This window comes from Pieris rapae, chromosome 7, assembly GCF_905147795.1.
Source record: "Pieris rapae chromosome 7, ilPieRapa1.1, whole genome shotgun sequence".
Taxonomy (NCBI): Eukaryota; Metazoa; Arthropoda; class Insecta; order Lepidoptera; family Pieridae; genus Pieris; species Pieris rapae.
In genome coordinates, this window is record NC_059515.1 from 9,651,346 (window position 1) to 9,669,317 (window position 17,972).

General features: G+C 33.1%; 1 protein-coding gene across 1 annotated transcript in view; it reads left to right on the forward strand.

Moving 5' to 3' along the window:
* LOC111000479 overlaps window positions 1-16,934 on the forward strand; it is a 32,048-nt gene extending 15,114 nt beyond the window's left edge. Inside the window, exons 6-32 of the mRNA XM_045629011.1 lie at window positions 233-416; window positions 674-915; window positions 1,649-1,841; window positions 2,018-2,198; window positions 2,457-2,554; window positions 2,925-3,104; window positions 3,455-3,639; window positions 3,905-4,072; window positions 4,168-4,311; window positions 4,529-4,607; window positions 4,831-5,042; window positions 6,016-6,023; window positions 7,264-7,511; window positions 8,345-8,622; window positions 8,777-8,932; window positions 9,245-9,568; window positions 10,055-10,238; window positions 10,686-10,924; window positions 11,672-11,861; window positions 12,078-12,264; window positions 12,916-13,013; window positions 13,433-13,612; window positions 14,183-14,364; window positions 15,034-15,201; window positions 15,700-15,840; window positions 16,150-16,234; window positions 16,698-16,934. Coding sequence (XP_045484967.1) covers window positions 233-416; window positions 674-915; window positions 1,649-1,841; window positions 2,018-2,198; window positions 2,457-2,554; window positions 2,925-3,104; window positions 3,455-3,639; window positions 3,905-4,072; window positions 4,168-4,311; window positions 4,529-4,607; window positions 4,831-5,042; window positions 6,016-6,023; window positions 7,264-7,511; window positions 8,345-8,622; window positions 8,777-8,932; window positions 9,245-9,568; window positions 10,055-10,238; window positions 10,686-10,924; window positions 11,672-11,861; window positions 12,078-12,264; window positions 12,916-13,013; window positions 13,433-13,612; window positions 14,183-14,364; window positions 15,034-15,201; window positions 15,700-15,840; window positions 16,150-16,234; window positions 16,698-16,901 — 4,738 coding nt within the window. The 3' untranslated portion in view covers window positions 16,902-16,934. The remainder of the gene's footprint in view (window positions 1-232; window positions 417-673; window positions 916-1,648; window positions 1,842-2,017; window positions 2,199-2,456; window positions 2,555-2,924; window positions 3,105-3,454; window positions 3,640-3,904; window positions 4,073-4,167; window positions 4,312-4,528; window positions 4,608-4,830; window positions 5,043-6,015; window positions 6,024-7,263; window positions 7,512-8,344; window positions 8,623-8,776; window positions 8,933-9,244; window positions 9,569-10,054; window positions 10,239-10,685; window positions 10,925-11,671; window positions 11,862-12,077; window positions 12,265-12,915; window positions 13,014-13,432; window positions 13,613-14,182; window positions 14,365-15,033; window positions 15,202-15,699; window positions 15,841-16,149; window positions 16,235-16,697) is intronic.
* Window positions 16,935-17,972: the final 1,038 nt, after the last annotated feature.

The following is a 17,972-nucleotide window of genomic DNA, read 5'->3' on the forward strand; positions in this document are numbered from 1 at the left end:
GTATTTTGATATCAGCTACTATGAAATGGGCCAAGGCCGGGCAATGAAAAACGACCATATTGCATTACCCGATTTTCCTTCTGGAGCTATGGAGAACTGGGGAATGGTTAACTACAGGTATGTTTAATCATAATTTTAATGAACTTATAAAATATTTTGATATTTTTTCTAAATATTCATTTATTTTCGACTAAGCTTAGACATTAAATCTTATTCTAAATTCTTGTTTTAGGGAAGCAAACCTCCTATTCGATCAACAAAATACAAATCTTCCAGATAGAATCAATATTGCTGCAATTATAGCCCACGAATTAGCTCACAAATGGTTTGGAAATCTCGTCACTTGCTTCTGGTGGAGTAATTTGTGGCTTAATGAATCTTTTGCAAGTTTCTTCCAATACTTTAGCGCACATGAGGTACTTAAAAGTATACTATACTGATATTGATTATGTTGTTTGTTCTGTGACATATTTAGGAAGTTCAGGAAACAAACCATAATGGAAGGCGTTCTTTAAGCAAAAACATTTCTTATTAATCAAAATGTATTTATTTCATAAAGTCTAACTATGATTTTCCAGTCCCTTTTTTATCATTATCAAATTGACGAAGAGAGATAGAAGATTGCGTTTTTTGGACCACTACTGTTCATCAGCCGTCATTTTTTCTCTTGCAGGCAGATCCTTGGTTGGAATTAGACGACAGATTCATTCTAGATAGAGTACAGAGTGCTCTATCAGGTGACGCAAGCGCATCTATTCAGCCAATGAACTGGTCATCCGTGGCTGACAATCCCTCAATTACCGCTCATTTTGGTACCAGCAGTTATGCGAAAGGAGCGTCTGTGTTAAGGATGTTAGAACACTTCGTAACTCCTGTTGTGTTCAGGAATGCGTTAAGATACTACTTGAAAGATAAGTAAGTTTAAATTTTTAAAATTTTACACTTCGATTTTCTTAACCCTCGCTGCAAAAGGGACTAAGTCTCTGATAGCTCTTAAATATATGTATCAGTTCATTGAATCATGTTTTGTTAAAAATATTATGATTTAATTATTCAAGATTATGAGCTCTCTTTGATAGTGTCTGCAGATCTTACACTACTGCGTTTTCAAATATGTATTTTACCGGTATGCTACCACTGAGCTTTGGAAGCAACGAATGTAGACGGTTTTGTATTATACTTTATGTCCATTTATTGTTAATTATACACCGTCCTATTATTATTATTAAAAAAACCTGTGGCATTCGGGGACTGCCGCGGTAAAGCTTTTGCATAGCATTTTTATCAACTTATACTATTATAATTATTTATTTATTTTTATTTATGCAGTATTATTTATAAGATATTAATTCAATCCATCACTACCAGACCCAGTTTTGTCCCACTCTAACGCACCTGCACTAAGTTACCGATCAGGCAAACCGATGTGAGACGGCATGAGCATGCGTTCTATCTCGCTCTAACGCGTATTGGCCGCAGTTATATTACGTCATCGTGTTTTAAGTTTATTTTCGTTACGGAACTTTTTGATTCGATCGCCGCGCTTAAAGCCCGTGATAAATCTATGCAATAGCTTATATAGTAATATAGTAATCTTTATATTGGTAAACGACGTTTGACAGTAAGCAAAGTATATAATGTATTTTAGCGCATATGGCATTGGATATCCTACGGATATGTATGCAGCCTTTAGACGTGCTGTGTCTGAGGATCCTACCTTTGCAACCGCTTATCCAGGAATCGATATAGGAGCAGTTTTTGATGGCTGGGTTCAAAACGCTGGCGCACCAGTGGTTGAAGTCAACGTGAACATGATATCTGGATTAGTGTCTCTTACTCAGGTATATTATTTTTTAAATATTTTTAGGGAGTTAGTACAAACATCATATATATTTTATTTGTGTATTTATTTATATACTCAATCGTTCAATTTATTTACATACTAATTCATGTTTGTTTTGAATGGACTTTGTATGGAGACTAAAAACAAGTAGATTGTATATATTCTCATTTCTAGCGTCGGTTCCAAATTTCCGGAACTCCACCAAATGACATTTGGCAAATACCTATTTCTTGGACCCATGGTGACAGCCCCGATTTCCAAAATACCAGACCTTCATACGTTTTGACTCAGAGAACCGGAAGTCTTCAAAAGCCGGCAGGAACAAGCTGGGTCGTTCTTAATATCGCTCAGTCTGGTAAGATTAAATGATAAGTGTGTGTTCCAGAATAGCACTGATCTCATGATTTTTTCAGTTTGCCATTTTTTTAAGTAATGTTAAGTATGCGTAAGGTTTGTGATGCAGTATTTTCAAAAAACTACACAGGTTTAAGCAAATTTGAAGAAGTACTCTCTTACAATATATGATCGGTTTTTTATTTCAAAAAAATAAATGAACCAAGTATGTACGAGCTCAATATAGATGTTAAAACTTGAACATTTAATTATCTTTCAGGTTTCTACAGAGTTAATTATGATAATGAGAATTGGAGGCTGATAGCAGCCCAGTTACGAAGTGATAAAGATGTGATTCATAAGTTGAGCAGATCACAGGTAACTCTTAGTTTTATCATAACTAGATTTAACATATTGTTTAGTAGACTGTTGCTATCATTGCTGGTTTTAAAGATTACACATACATTTTCTAACCGTCTTGTGTATAAAAGTATCAAAAAGAACATTTTTATTTAATTTATTTAATTAAAACATAAACATAAAACTCAATATAGAGAAATCGCGTATTACAGATGGTAAGGCGCTTCTAACTAAATATTATATTACGGCCAAGTTAATTTCAAAACATGTAAGGTAATCTTTAAAGGTATATAAAAACTGGTTTTTCTGTAGCAAAGATACAATAAATATTCTTTTATCTATGAATATCTTTTTTTTCTCAAATAACTAAGTTTTTATATTATTTTAGATAGTTAACGACGTTCTATTCTTTATTCGTGCTGGTCAAATATCGATTCCTGTGGCGTTCGATGTTCTTTCTTTCCTGGCGAAAGAAACAGATTACTATGTATGGAACGGCGCATTGACTCAGCTGGAATGGATTCACAGAAGACTGAAGCATTTGCCAGCAGCTTATGATGAATTTACTGTACGTAATACATAGTTTACACTGGTGTACGATGCTTTAATATAGTGAAACATTTTTTTTGTAGCCAGAGCTTGTTTGTGAGTTTATTCTTTATTACTATAACAGTACATTATATACAATACATACATACAATATAAATGATTACTGATGAACTGCTTGCAATGTCTTAGAAAGAAGAAAGAACATATGTACAGTCTTTACTTACTAGGTAAATCTGAAATCACAATAAATATTCTACGCAATAAAGCTAAACGCAAATTTAATAAAAACTCAGATGATCCTTAATACTTTACGTACCAGATCTCGCGGTTAAAGAATAGAACTTTCAACTAAACTAAATATGAATTCAGGCCTACCTTTTGGAACTCGTCGATGAGGCTGTAAAACAGATTGGATACACTGATGGAGCCAATGATTCATCGTCCACCATCCAGCAGAGAATGCAGATCCTTAACTTTGCTTGCAATTTAGGTCACCAGGGCTGCATTGATGACAGTCTAGCTAAATGGAATAGCTTTAGAAGACAAAACACGCCGTAAGTCAGCTTTGAATGGTGCAATTACTGAAACAAAGATTATATTGTTTATATCTTCGATTGCTGTTCTATACGTATATAATAAGATAGGTAATTTCTTAGTGAAATATGTTATGTTAGTAGTCGTAAAATATGTTAGTAATATTAGTAATATGTTGAATTTATATATTTTATTTAAACATTCTTGCTATGTACTGTAGTAATAATGTCTAGATGCAGTAAAAAATTTGTTTAAGACGTAAAAAGGAATTTCTGGTTATTTCAGTGTGCAAATATCATCTCGTCGTTTCGTTTACTGCATTGGTCTACGTAATGGAAATGCTAGCGATTACGAATTCTTGTTCCAAAAATACAATACATCCGAAAACACGGCAGATATGGTCGTGATGCTTCGAACACTGCCCTGCAGCAAAAACCAGGCTTCTGTTGAACAGTAATTGTTATTTTACAATATACAGATTAAATATTATTATTATATTATTTTATTTACTAAATCAACTATTCGATTTCATGTATTTCTATTTTTAGCTTCCTCTACCAGACAATGCACAGCGACAAAATCCGTGTACATGACAGAAACAATGCTTTCTCATATGCCTTGCAAGGAAACAGCGAAAATCTGCAAACTGTACTCAACTTCGTATTCAAGAATTATGCTGAAATTCGGGAAACGTAAGATTTGTAACTCTGTACCTTTCTTTACAAGATTGCCTAAGGTCCATTTACCTCTTTTAAGTTTATTTAAACTAAAAATATTAAAATTTGTGACCATTATTCCAAACGATTTCACTGTCGTATTTAAGCAAAAGTTAATTAATAATAAAATATATTTCATATTTGATTACTAATAATTGAATTTTTTCACAATGTTGAAATATTCTTTTTCTAGTTATGGTGGTGCTGTCCGATTATCAAACTCCTTATCTGCACTTTCTGGATTCTTGACCGACTTCGAAGACATAGTCAAGGTGATACTTTGTTTTTTACCGTAGATTTAAACCATCTTGCCTAGAACTCGCTGTACTTCGCTATAAATAAAGTTTATTTAGTACTCAGAATTACGAAGTCACCGCAAACGAATGTGGTAAGACTAGATGTTTACATTGTTTGTTGTTGTTGTAGAATGCGTTTTTTTTTTCAGACCAATATTATGTTTGATTTCTCTTCAATAAAACATTCAACTTATTTCAGTTCCAATCATGGTTGTACGAGAACCAAATCGCTATTGGTGAATCGTTCTCCACTGGCGTGAGTGTTGTCAATACAGCTGTAAACAACCTCCGATGGGGGAACAACGTAGCAGCTGAAATTTACTCGGAGCTTCAAAGTAGAAGTTCAGCCTCTGCCGTGATGACGTCATTATCCGTCGTTATGTTGGCTTTAGCGGCTAAATTTATATTTTAGTGAATAATTTATATTATATTAAATAATTTTGTTTAATTCAGTAGTTTTGCATGTTTTATTAATAAAAATACAAGCTATTTACTCTTAGTAAAAAACGCTGTTAGTGTTTTGTGGAGCAAGACTCCCAGGTTACCCTAGTTTGTGAGACGTTTTAACATTATATTTTCAAAAAATATATTGGAATAAATAAACGTTTAGAATTGTTCAATGTATTTCATTTTATGTAATAAAACCCGACACGCGTCCATTACCTGTTTTTCACAGCAATATATTTTTGAAGTTATACTTCTTTTGGTGCGTTAGGGAAACATGATGAGAGAAGATTTTAATGATGCGCGCGCACACCGTCCCAAAAACCCGACACCCTGAAGTTAGCTATAGTCAACATTTTAGTATTTTGTTATATTTAATATAATTAAATAACTTTATTTTTTATTGATAGTGTCGTTTTTTCTACAAACATAGCATATTTTTTTTTAATTTTGTCTTGTTACGCTAAAAAAGTGACGTGTGTGCATAGGTACACAAACGTTTCTTGTTTAAATATATTTTGAACATTGATTATTTTTTTTAAACGTATTACGTTGTACTAACAAAAGTGACAGTAAAAAAACACCTATATATTTTAAGTTTTAGCATTGTTATTCTATGACAATAACTTAAACCATCTCCGCTGTCCAACACTCAGAAGCTTTATTCTGTTTACTTTTATTGAAAAATTTTGCTGATGTTAAAGAACCTCGATAGTTGGTTTGCTTATTTTGTAACGAAACAGAGACAAAAAAATGTATGCCCAGATTTATAAGCCACTGGCAATACATACACATAAAGAAAAATCAAACAATGTAAATGAAAAATAAGTGAATTCCACCGAAGGGTGTCGTTAAAAACAAGTTAAATTTATGCCTATAGATATATATCTTCGCTTTATGAAGGGACTTAAAGCAGAATTATTTCCTGTCTCTATTTTAGTTTAGGAAGTACGCATCGAGTTTTGGGTCTAAGCCGGTTTGCAGTTTCCTCACAATGTTTTGCTTCACCGCTCGATCGAGTGTGTATTCCGTTCGTGCATAGCCGGATCTTGAACATAGCTAATGTAGTTATTGTATATTGTATGAAGTAAATGATATATATATATATGTTAAAATAAAAATCTAAATAGCTATCACTACAGTAGGTGACATCATAGATACTTAAAAGATTAGTTAGCCATTATTTAGAGCGATTTTTATCTGAAGTAATTCTATCAATAAAGTATTTTATATCTGATTATTTATGTATTATAAATTTTAAGATGTTTATCGTAGATCATAAAAACACTCATTTTATCATTAACGCACACAAATTGAGGACATTTTCGGTATGTTATTTAAAAAATTTTAAATTTATAAAATTATATGTCCACAATAGCTGTTGTAAACTTAGAAATGCTTTTTAACATTTATTATGTATTAACTGGTTGTATTAATATAATAATATCAACAATTTATTTTGTAAAAATATAATGATAAAAACTGAATGAAGAAATTGTGACTGTCATAAAGTTACACTAAACATAGTCTAGAATTATTAAATCAATTTTAAATTTTGCACCAATAAAACGCTTTAATAATTCGGAATCAATGATGATCAATATTTTCTTAATTTCCATGTGAACAATCCGTACTTATTTATGTAGGAGCGCCTAACAAAAATATAGTGCTTTAAATATTAAATGTTTTATTTATTTAATAGTATTCAGTACACAAAACATTATACTCAAAAACGAAAATAAAATAAATTAAATACCTATACATTTTGACAAAGGTATACAGTAATTGTAATAGATTGGTGAAAAACATCGCGATTTTTTATAGAACACGGGCCAAACGTCTCGCTATAAAAATAATGAACTACCAGAAGACAAGAAAATGCGTTGTTGGCCTACTAAGAATTGGTCCAGAAATAACGAGCTAGGTTCCACGTAGAATCGCTGCAAGGCAAAGACTGCTTTAAATGTGTTCACTTGTGGAACGACAGTCGGGATGTTTATATTTACCTCGTGATCCGATCATGAAACTTAATTTAAAAAACTTTTCCGTACACTCTCCATGGTAATTACTTTACAAGATGCATAGATACCCCATATCTACAAGCAACCACAAAGTATGACTTGCTATAAAAGTGATTGGAAACGATTTGAATCACTCATACTTACCAAATATATTTTATCTTTTTCAGAAATGTTCCTCAGAACGGGGCTGGTCCTAGCTTTATTAGCTCTAACCAAATCAGAAAAATTAACATTAGCGGATATAGATGATTCTATGACAGTTGAAGATGAAATATTAGTAAGGTCTCCTGATAAAATCTACAGACTACCGACAACCGTAAAACCCATATCATATGATATTTTTATAGATTTTTATTTTGCTGAGAAGACTGACAATCCTTTTTCATATAACGGAAGAGAGAATATAATTATACAAGTAAGTATTTATAATATATCTAAAGAAAGAATTCGAGATGCAAGGCTCAGTCGAAACTGCAAAATAATCGTGTAGCCTACAATTTGAGGGTATAAATCACTAACATGAAGACATATCCTGAATCGCGCTAGCAAAGTTATTCTGACTGCCTATGTACCAGTACTAGACCTTAGCCACTGTGACTGTTCAGTTATTTCAGAGGAAACTCACAATATCCTATCACCACACTACTTTACTGTCTATATTTACTTACTGTTATATAAGTGTTTTGCTTTGCTTAGGGCCATATAAGGTTTATATAAGGCTTACTATAAAGTTAACGATTAATTATCCTGAGACTAGTGCTGGGCTGGCTACTTCTGATTAATTTTCTATATTTGTTTTAAATATTGTAGAAATGTTTGATGATTTCCTTTTTTTAAAAGAGTATCGAGAGTTTTTTACGCCGGCTTTTTCTCTCGGCCTACATCCTCTGTCATCTTTGCCGATGAGTAGGGATGCCAACAGGTTCGAATTTAATGACGTGGAATAAGTGATGCCATGATGATCTTATGTTCCAAAATAAACGTATTTTTTTAATATCTCACCGAGATACCACGGTGAAGTGCCCAGCGACGTTGCCAACTAGTTCTGATGAGATGTATGGTGGCTAACGCACTTGGCGACTGACTGGCAACGTTGCCAAGTAGTCAGCGTCACCAGAGTAAGAACCGTAAAATGTTGGAATCAATTTCAAATTTAAGTTTGCACATAGGTGACACCAACATTCAATAATAATTTGGTGTCTTTCAAAGTAATGATAGCTAACGTTATTAATGTTTTTATCTTTACAGGCTCAACAAAGTGACGTATATCAAATAGTTCTTCACGCTAATGTAGATAAAATAAATACTGTCACTGTCGAGACAGAAGATGGAGCTACCTTAGATCTTGGTACACCGCCCTTTCTACTGGAACCTCAGTACCATTTTCTGAAGATAAATCTGCAGCAAGCGCTAGCTATGAACGCTAACTATAGCTTGAAAATAGATTATTCAAGTACTATGAATGAGGGACCAATGAAGAGAGGAATTTGGAGAGGATGGTATAAAGATAATAATGGAGTAGAGAGGTGATGCCATAATTTACTTTGAAAAATAAGCAACTGTTATTAGTTTTAAAGAATTTATTCTTAAAAATATACTACACATAATAATATTAAATATAAAATAAGTAATCACACCACCGTTTACAGTTATTGCAATATTGCATAATATCGGTTTCAGAATATACACAACAACACATTTCCAACCATATAACGCGAGGCAAGCTTTTCCTTGCTGGGACGAACCTTTGTTCAAATCAGTATTTACAGTACATTTATCTGCTCCAGCCAGTTATACCAAGATGTTTTCTAATACTGAAGTTGCTTCTATTGAAAAGTAAGTTAAGTTTTTACCGTATCCATAGTTTAGTACCTGTAAATTAAAATATTTGTTCTAAAGATTTATATTTATCTAAAATATCGATAAGGCTTTAGCATATAATAACTATTATAATGATTATATTTTATATATCCACGTCACACCTGATTAATATAGACAATATGATACAGCATCAGTCAATCGTCTATATTTTTTAACATGTTTTCATAATTTATTGTATAGCGTATTGCGTCGTCATTGTTATATGGAATAATCCAGCTAAGATAATAGTAGTTAGTATTTATATACTAACGATTTTTCTTGATTTAGCGATACAAATGCCGGTCGCCTCACAACGAATTTCTACCCTACGCCTGTTATGTCTAGTTACTTGGTAACTTTTCTTGTGAGTGAAACATTTCAAGTGATCGCTGAAGACACGTCCTTCAAACCACCAATTAGGATTATCGGGAGATCAAATACCGCTGGTCTTGCTGACCATGCTTTGGAGTTGACGGTCAAAATGACCAAGTTCTTCGACGAATATTTCGAAATACCATACTCTACATTACACCCTCATCTAAATAATGACCATATTTCATCACCTGATTGGGCTTCTGCCGCCACAGAAAACTGGGGAATGGTCAGTTACAGGTAATTTAAATTAATTTAAATTATTTAATAAATTTTGTTGCATAACCTGGGCCACGGCTTTACCAAGAGACAGAGTTGTTCAGAAGAAGAGGAAAAAGGATATTATAAACTAGAACATTAAGGTTCTAAGCTTATCTCCAAGTTAATTATCCCACTTTGCGGGAAACCATACATAAAATGCTTTAACTTCTAAACTCAACTGTACATAACACACAAGCAATGACTTCTTTTTTGAGTTTGATCCTAACTAGTGTTGCCTGGTAGAGATCGCTTGTAAGTGATAAGGCCGCCCGTTGCATTCCTTATAATTTTTATGTATTAATTGTTTTCTATAAAAGTAACGTAGAGTAAATAAATAAAGAAATGAATATCAACATCATCAACTATTTTTCCTCAAGAATTTCTAAATTTCTTATAATGGCCAATCATTTAAGCAATATACAGACATTACAAAAAATAGCCAAACTAATTTCTCATATATTTTAGGGAACTGTACATGATTATAGATCCAAAAGAAACAATTATGTCCACTGAACAATACGCATCAACTCTTGTGTCACACGAGCTCGCTCACAAATGGATGGGTAACCTCATAACATGCTTCTGGTGGAGCAATACCTGGATCAATGAAGGATTCGCCAGCTACTTCGGTTACATAGCAGCTCATGGGGTAATATGTTACTACTGGTATATCTACTGTAAATATTATTGATTGTCTTTCAAGACGAGTAAATTTATTAGTTTTTACAACTGTAGCATTGGTGGTTACTCTACTTGAACAAGATTCACATAGAGTGGTAGCGCAACTGCATTATTATTATTTATTTATTTACCACATCACAGGACTCCTCCGGCATATCTTACTAAATCTTATAAGTGTTATATAACTGTTCTTATATAAGTGTTATAAAAAATCCAATTAAAACATATATAAGATAAAATAAGCAGACAATAAAAGAAATTAAAATTACCGGAATTTTTTGAGAAAACATTTTTTTTATTAACAAATAAATTACTAAATTTATTTGCTATTAATAAAAAAATATTATAACTTAAAGTAAATATAAATTAATATAAAAAATAATAATAGTATAATATATAATATTGATTTTGACAGATGTTCCCCAAGTATGAATTGCACGAACATTTCAATTCGAGATACCTTCAAGGCAGTTTGTCGTTTGACTCCGGTACATCAACTGTGCCTTTGAACCATGATGTGAACACTCCAGCTCAAGTGACCGGGCATTTTGGTACTATCAGTTACTCGAAGGGAGCGGCATTTTTGCGAATGATTTCTGATCTGATATCTCCAGAAACGTTCAGAAAAGCCTGTAAATTTTTCTTAATTGATAAGTGAGTAGTCTGTTTCTAATATTTGCTTTTGATACAGCATGAAATTGCGAACGTTGAAATCGTGCCTTGCTGTGCTTTATAAGAATTTCCTTTTACGCACGACATTAATATTAGCAAGAAAAATAAAACAAAAATAAAATTAGGGTTGCCTTGAAGAGATCGCTTGTTAGAGGCCGCCCGTTGCATCCCTTGTAATTTTTATATATTGTGTTATTTTTGTTTCTTTGCAACGGAGTGTGAATAAATAAAAATATCGCGAGTTAATCGGAATAACCATAATTCAAACATAATTAACGTCAGACACTGAAAGTTGATCTCAACAAGATATTCAATGAAATGATGAATCCACATGTTCAAACCAATTTTGACATACGTCGGTCAAAGTTTTGCTTCTGAATCTTAGGATAACACTCGTAAAGAAATTATTTAGATGTTTGATCGATGACGCAAACATTTCGAATATCGTTTGTACATAACATAATATTATGTACATAGTACAAAGCAAAGATGAGATTGAGGACGTATGTACAAAGGTTTTGTCCATTTATTAAATTGTTTAAAAAAAATACAAAAAAATCTGATCGACTTCTTAATATGACAAACCTTATTTTCATCTCTTCTTATGACAAATCACTGGCACGAAACGATTATCAATCGTCTACTCGATCGCCGCGTTTTAGTACTTTATGTTAATGCTTACGATTCTTATTACGCTAATCCCAACTCAAAATAAGGAATTTCATACAGCGCCTACGAGCCGACAGACCAACAGGATTTGTATGAAGCTTTCTCGAAGGCTATACAGGAAGACGACACACTGAGTCAATACAAAAACTTTAATTTTACGGAATTCTATCGAATTTGGGTCAATGAAGCTGGGTATCCTATTCTTAATGTCACAGTCCACCACTCTACAGGAGAAATACACTTAAGCCAGGTAATATATATTTACGATACGGAAATTTATTCGTCTTTTTTTTAAATAGAACGGGGAGCAAACGGGCAGGCTCACCTGATGTTAAGTGATACTGCCGCCCATGGACACTCTCAAGGCCAGAGGGCTCGCGAGTGCGTTACCAGCCTTTTAAGAATTGGTACGTAACATAGTGCTTAAAAATTAATGATTTTAATTAAATAAATCTTAAAATTACAGGAAAGATTCTTCATTAGTGCGACGGCTACGCCCACTGGTCAAATATACCCCATTCCCATAACGTATTCAACAAAATCCAAAACAAATTTTGACGAACTTAAACCTTCGTATATCATGTCTGGTGAAAGTACAGTTTTGAACAAAGATGTTGGAGAGGAATGGGTTATATTCAACAACCAACAACATGGTAGGTATACTTTTTACGTTATTATTTACAGTCAGTCATCTTAAAAGCAACTCATTAATAAGTCACTTGTTAGCTCACGTTCGCACATATAATTAAGAATCATTAATATTTCATTTAACGACAACATCCAAGTGAATCAATAAATATATGTAGCGTTGATATAGCAAACATGGAGTTACATTAATTTTAAATTTACATTTATGACCAGTTCGCACGACGTAGGGCGTAGAGCGGCCAAGAACTGGCAAGAAACCGCCACTCTTTTAATCGCCAAGTTAGGAGTCATACAATTTATTTGAACTGGAGCAAATTAAACCCAAGGATTAGGATCATTTTAATATTCGTTAAATTTATAAAAACTATTGATTAATTTTCGAGAACCTTGAATGTGTACAATAATAATTCTCTATTTTCTAATTGTTGGGAGTTTGAAAAAAACGAATACAATTTCCATATAAGGAGTGCTGTACTCTATCCTGTCCTGTACTGTTTATTTTGAGTTATACACCGGTAATAAACGTTCATATTTGTTTGTACATACAACAAGGCTTCAAGAATATATGGACCTGATTGGATCGAAAACAATATTGAAAAATTCATTTATCAGTTATCAATAAATTCAAATTCAGTTATCAGTCATAATTCTTATAGGTCTGTACAGAGTAAACTATGACGAGAAGACCTGGAATTTAATAGCCGATGCTTTATTAAAAACACCGAATGATATCCATCATTTGAACAGAGCTCAAGTAAGTTATATTGCATTCAAATATTTGTCATAACTCTCCACGAATCTTTTGAATCGCTAATTACAAGATATGATATTAAAATAAGGAATTTCATGTATGTATTATATACACCCAAAATATCTGTTGGCGTGTGGAAAAGAGAAATTTTCACCGTTGCCTGGTATGTGTCAATTCCTCAGCTGTAGCAGGCCCTCCACTTCCGAACCTGTTTTGTGCCATTGTCGCCATTTTCGCTAAATGACATTTCGTTTTGTAACTGATATTTATTCTCTACAAAGACCAAGAAAACAGTACATTTTTTAGACTATTTGTTCAATTAGAAGCGCTGTCCAAAGAATTTATTATCTATTATGTATTATACATAATTATTTACGGGTAGACACCTTTTTGTTTTAAATATCCAAACTTTTTTCTTACAGGTTGTAGACGACGTATTTGCGCTAATGAGGTCAGAAAAAATGACGTATGCCTACGGTTTCAAGATTCTACGGTTTTTGGAGAAAGAAACCAATTATCACGTCTGGAATCCAGCTATCAGTGGTTATACCTGGCTTAGAAATCGTTTTAGGCACCTTCCTGAAACACAGGCTACATTTGATGTTAGTGTCATCAAACTTTAGAACAATTTGATTAATTTTTGGCTTAAGTAAATAAGTATGTGAAAACGTAATTGTATGTACTCGTCTTAGATTGTTTAGTACGTATGAACTAAAATTTTCTAAACTAAATTTTTGAACTTGATTTGGTTATATCAACGGAGGCATTTTTATCAAAAGCTGTGTACAAAGCCTTTGAATACGTACTCAACGCTAAGTCTAATATACATTATACATTTTAAATCAATGATTATTACTGTAGAAGTACTTTCGGAAACATAACCAGAAAGACAAAACATAATATGTATGTTGCTTTTAAATGAATTATTTAAAATTGATGCTCATAGTTTTACGGCTACATTATTAGCCTTTTTTAAAATTGAATAACTTTTAGATCTAGAGATGTGAAATTTTATGACATATACACGCATTGTTTTCTATAAATATACTTAAAGGGCTCCAATGATGTCAATATACAATTCTCGTGTTAAATTACGAATTGATAATCGGGATGTATTCATATCGGGAGTATTGCAAAATTTATTGTTGATTTATCTACTTTTGATGATACAGGCACATGTATTGGGCCTTATGGAACATGTTATAAATTACTTGGGCTACGAACCGAAGGCAAATGAATCGACTACCACAAGTGTAACGAGGCAGGAAGTACTTCATTTCGCATGTTTGTTGGGTCATGAAGGTTGCGTCAAAGAATCTTTAAGCAGATTTGTCGCACTTAAGAATGGAAATTGGTGAGTCTTTTACGAATCTTTAGCATTGTAGCATTTGAATGCCTAAAATTATGGATACAAAGTAATAGCCGGAAACTATTTATGGCAAATTTTGATTAAGTAAATACGGTTGTTTGAAAATATAATATTTTTTTTTATAAAAAAAATGATTTTTCGGTTGCGAGCAGTCGGCATATATCATGTCGAGTGCCGAATACTCGGATCCGAGAGCAAGAGTTGGCAATGCTTTATAAAATGAACGGGACAGCACCACTACTATGGCCCCGTTCCACTCGGATCCGAGAAAAGAGCACTTAATGTGTTAATGCATCTTTACCGCGGTACCAATTTCGCGGTTAATACTTACTCGTACGCTAAAGGTAATATAATTACCGGTACGTCTTTGCAAAAATCAATGGCGCGTGTCAGTCATAAGAAGCTAATTTTGTACATAAAAAGGTAAAATATCGGATGCAATCAGATACGCAATATAAAATCCCAAGGCCAAGGATAAGGAAGTGGATTTTTATTATAACATTTTAAAATCAGATTTAAGTACTAGGATTAAACATAATTAAAGGCTTAGTAATTAAGAATTTATTATATCTAAAGTAATACATTTTGCGATAAAGCTAAAAATAGTAGAAACTTATTGATTATTATTTTGGTAAGTGACAATTATTATTATAGGGTTGATCCTAGAATAAGAAGGAACGTGTATGTGGTAGGAGTAAGAGAAGGAGGCGCCGAAGATTTCAACTTCCTTCTAAATCGGTTCCAAACGTCCAACTACGCCAACGACCAATTGGAAATGCTCAGAGGTTTGGGTGCAACACAAGACCCACAGTTGCTGACTAGGTTTGAAATAAAACTCTGTTAATATTGTAGTATTTTATTTAAAATATGAAGTGTTGGTGGAGAGAAAATTATTTTAAATGAAGTATTTTTTCTTAAATTTAAAAAGTGTACATGAAAAATGTAAAACATGTAAACCATGAAAAAATTAGCTTTTTGAATATCTACTAAAGTAATTCGAAAAATCTCACTTGTTTGTATTGCTATTAACACATTGAATGCTTAAACAATTAATACATAGTAATTTTGATTTAGTAAAGATGAACGTTTGAGAATTAGTATGAGTGTATATTATAGAGCACTTAATGTGTTAATAAATGGTATTGCTATACAAAACCTGGACTTACAATAATAGTACATTATAATATTAGGTATGTCTTGTACTGAAATCTTTAGAAGAACATTGTTCAGAGCTGTGAGCTGTTAGTTTTTATCTATGCACTAGCTCGTACTACCAACATTACGGTAATTATTAACTTTCTCTTTTGTGTTATTTTTTAGATACCTCGAATTAACTCTAACGAAGGAAGTTCGATCACATGATAAAGTAAATGCGTATAACTATGCACTACTTGGCAACAAAGCTAACTCAAATACCGTTCTTGAATTTGTTAAAAACAATATAGAAACCTTAAGGAAAGCGTAAGTTTGCTGTTGTAATTATTAATTATGTATATAACTATACTTTTCATTGTATAAATTTTTATGGAATTTACTGTTAAGGCTAAATTAATTTTGCCTATTAATAAATATTAATTAAGATAAACCTACAAAACACAATTATTACTCGAAAACTATTGAAACTATTGAGGGCCATATATCCATCCATTAATTATAATGAATGAAATCAAGAGTAAATGGAGTGTTGGTGAAAGACAAGTCAGCCTTCTTCCAGTAATGGCGAGGCACATAACAATTCAAGATGTGACAGAGATTTTATCACTATTTTAGATACGTTGAAGATTCCCCACCGAATCCTGTTCACACAGCGCTATCAAACCTGGCGTCATATCTAGAGGAAGATGGTCTGCAAGAGGTAAAGTTTTATATGCTTAATGTTTGTTAAATTACATAAAAATGTAAATATGAAATGTGGGTTTAGGCAGCTTTGACATTGACAGGATTTCTCAGTCGAAATCACTTTTATTTCCCTTCTCTAGTTATGTTTTTCTTACATGAATTGGGGACAAACCGGCAGAAGATTTAAGTAATGTTAATTGATACCGTCGCCCGTAGACACTGACATTGCCAGAAGGCTCGCAAGTGCGTTGCCGGTCTTTCAAACTTTACCGTCTATGTTAACGTACCATGCATGCACTCGCAGATCCCTGTAGATTTATTACTTTTGCTGCAGTATGCGAAAACAAGATTGTGTGTGTCATTAGATATAGGAAAATACCTGCAAAAATATTATTTTAATAAAACTAATGTTTTTTCTAAAATCGTCTTATACTGTTTGATAGAAACTCTAAATTAATAATAATTAATGTTTTTTACAGTATGAAGCCTGGCTCCGCAGTACACAGAGCAACACTCTTCAATTTAATAGTGCAATTTCTGCTATTAACTCGGCCCGTAACACTATGGCCTGGGGTACAGCCAACGCAGACATGATCTTAGAAGCTACTAGAAGCAGTGCTTCTATTCTTCTGTTTTCTACTACACTGGTTTTGGCAATGCTTTTTATAACGATTCGCATTTAATAACAATGAATAAAATGTTAAATATTTAAATGTTTTCTGACTTGAACGTTTTGTTTATTGAATTACACGTTTAACAGACGAATTTCATTCAAGTGAATGGAGGCAAGGCGATTCAAATAAGTTGACTTTTCACCATACTTTAACGTAACATAACTAAAGGACTCCATGTAAAATATTACCTATTAACTTAAATTAATGCGAACCATTCGACTTAGAGTATACAAAAAAGAGGGTACCAATTATTAAAAATCTCAAACAATTCTAAAACCATTCCTATGCAGATACAGAAAATATTATTACTGTGCGAAAATCTTTTAAATATAAATTCGTGTTATGTAGAAATTCATATAGTAAAATACAGTTAACATGTTAAAAGGAGGAGACTGGCTGCCCAAAACACAGGAAATCCTAGTGCACTTTATTTTTCCTGTATATCCTGATAAGGCCGGCAACGCACTCGTGAGCCCCCGGCATTGAGAGTGTCCATGGGCGGCGGTATCTGGTGAAGGCTCACCTGATGTTAAGTGATCCGTTTGCCCCCTAAAAAAGTTAGTATAAAAAAGTTCCGCAACACAGTTCCGGCAATGTGAGTGTCCATGGGCGGCGGTATTACTTCACATCAGACGAGCCTCCTACCCGTGTGCCTTCTATTAAAGAAAATGTATACAAATATGTTTTCTTTGACGACACATGGACGTCATTGACGTGTCAATTGTTATTTGCATTGCGATGTAACTTCGTGGTCTTTAATAAGAATTAAACTGTGGTTTTGAGATATGAAACGTCATGAGTAGCCGCTACAACTAAGAAAGTCACTTGACTAAAACTGTTACCTTTACATAACTTTTAAATACGCAAGGCCCAGCGTTCATCAACATCGGAACGACTGAGGATTGTAGGTGATAAAAAGCATTTTACATTAACTTCATGGCAATAAAGTAGAAATTTCCATGATATATAATCGTAGTAACAAAAATACTGCTTCAGTAAGCTTGAGGCTACTGCATCGGCAGCTTTGAGGCTGCTTCGGGATCCTTCGGTACGCCGACAAGCAGCAAGAGCTGCTATGAG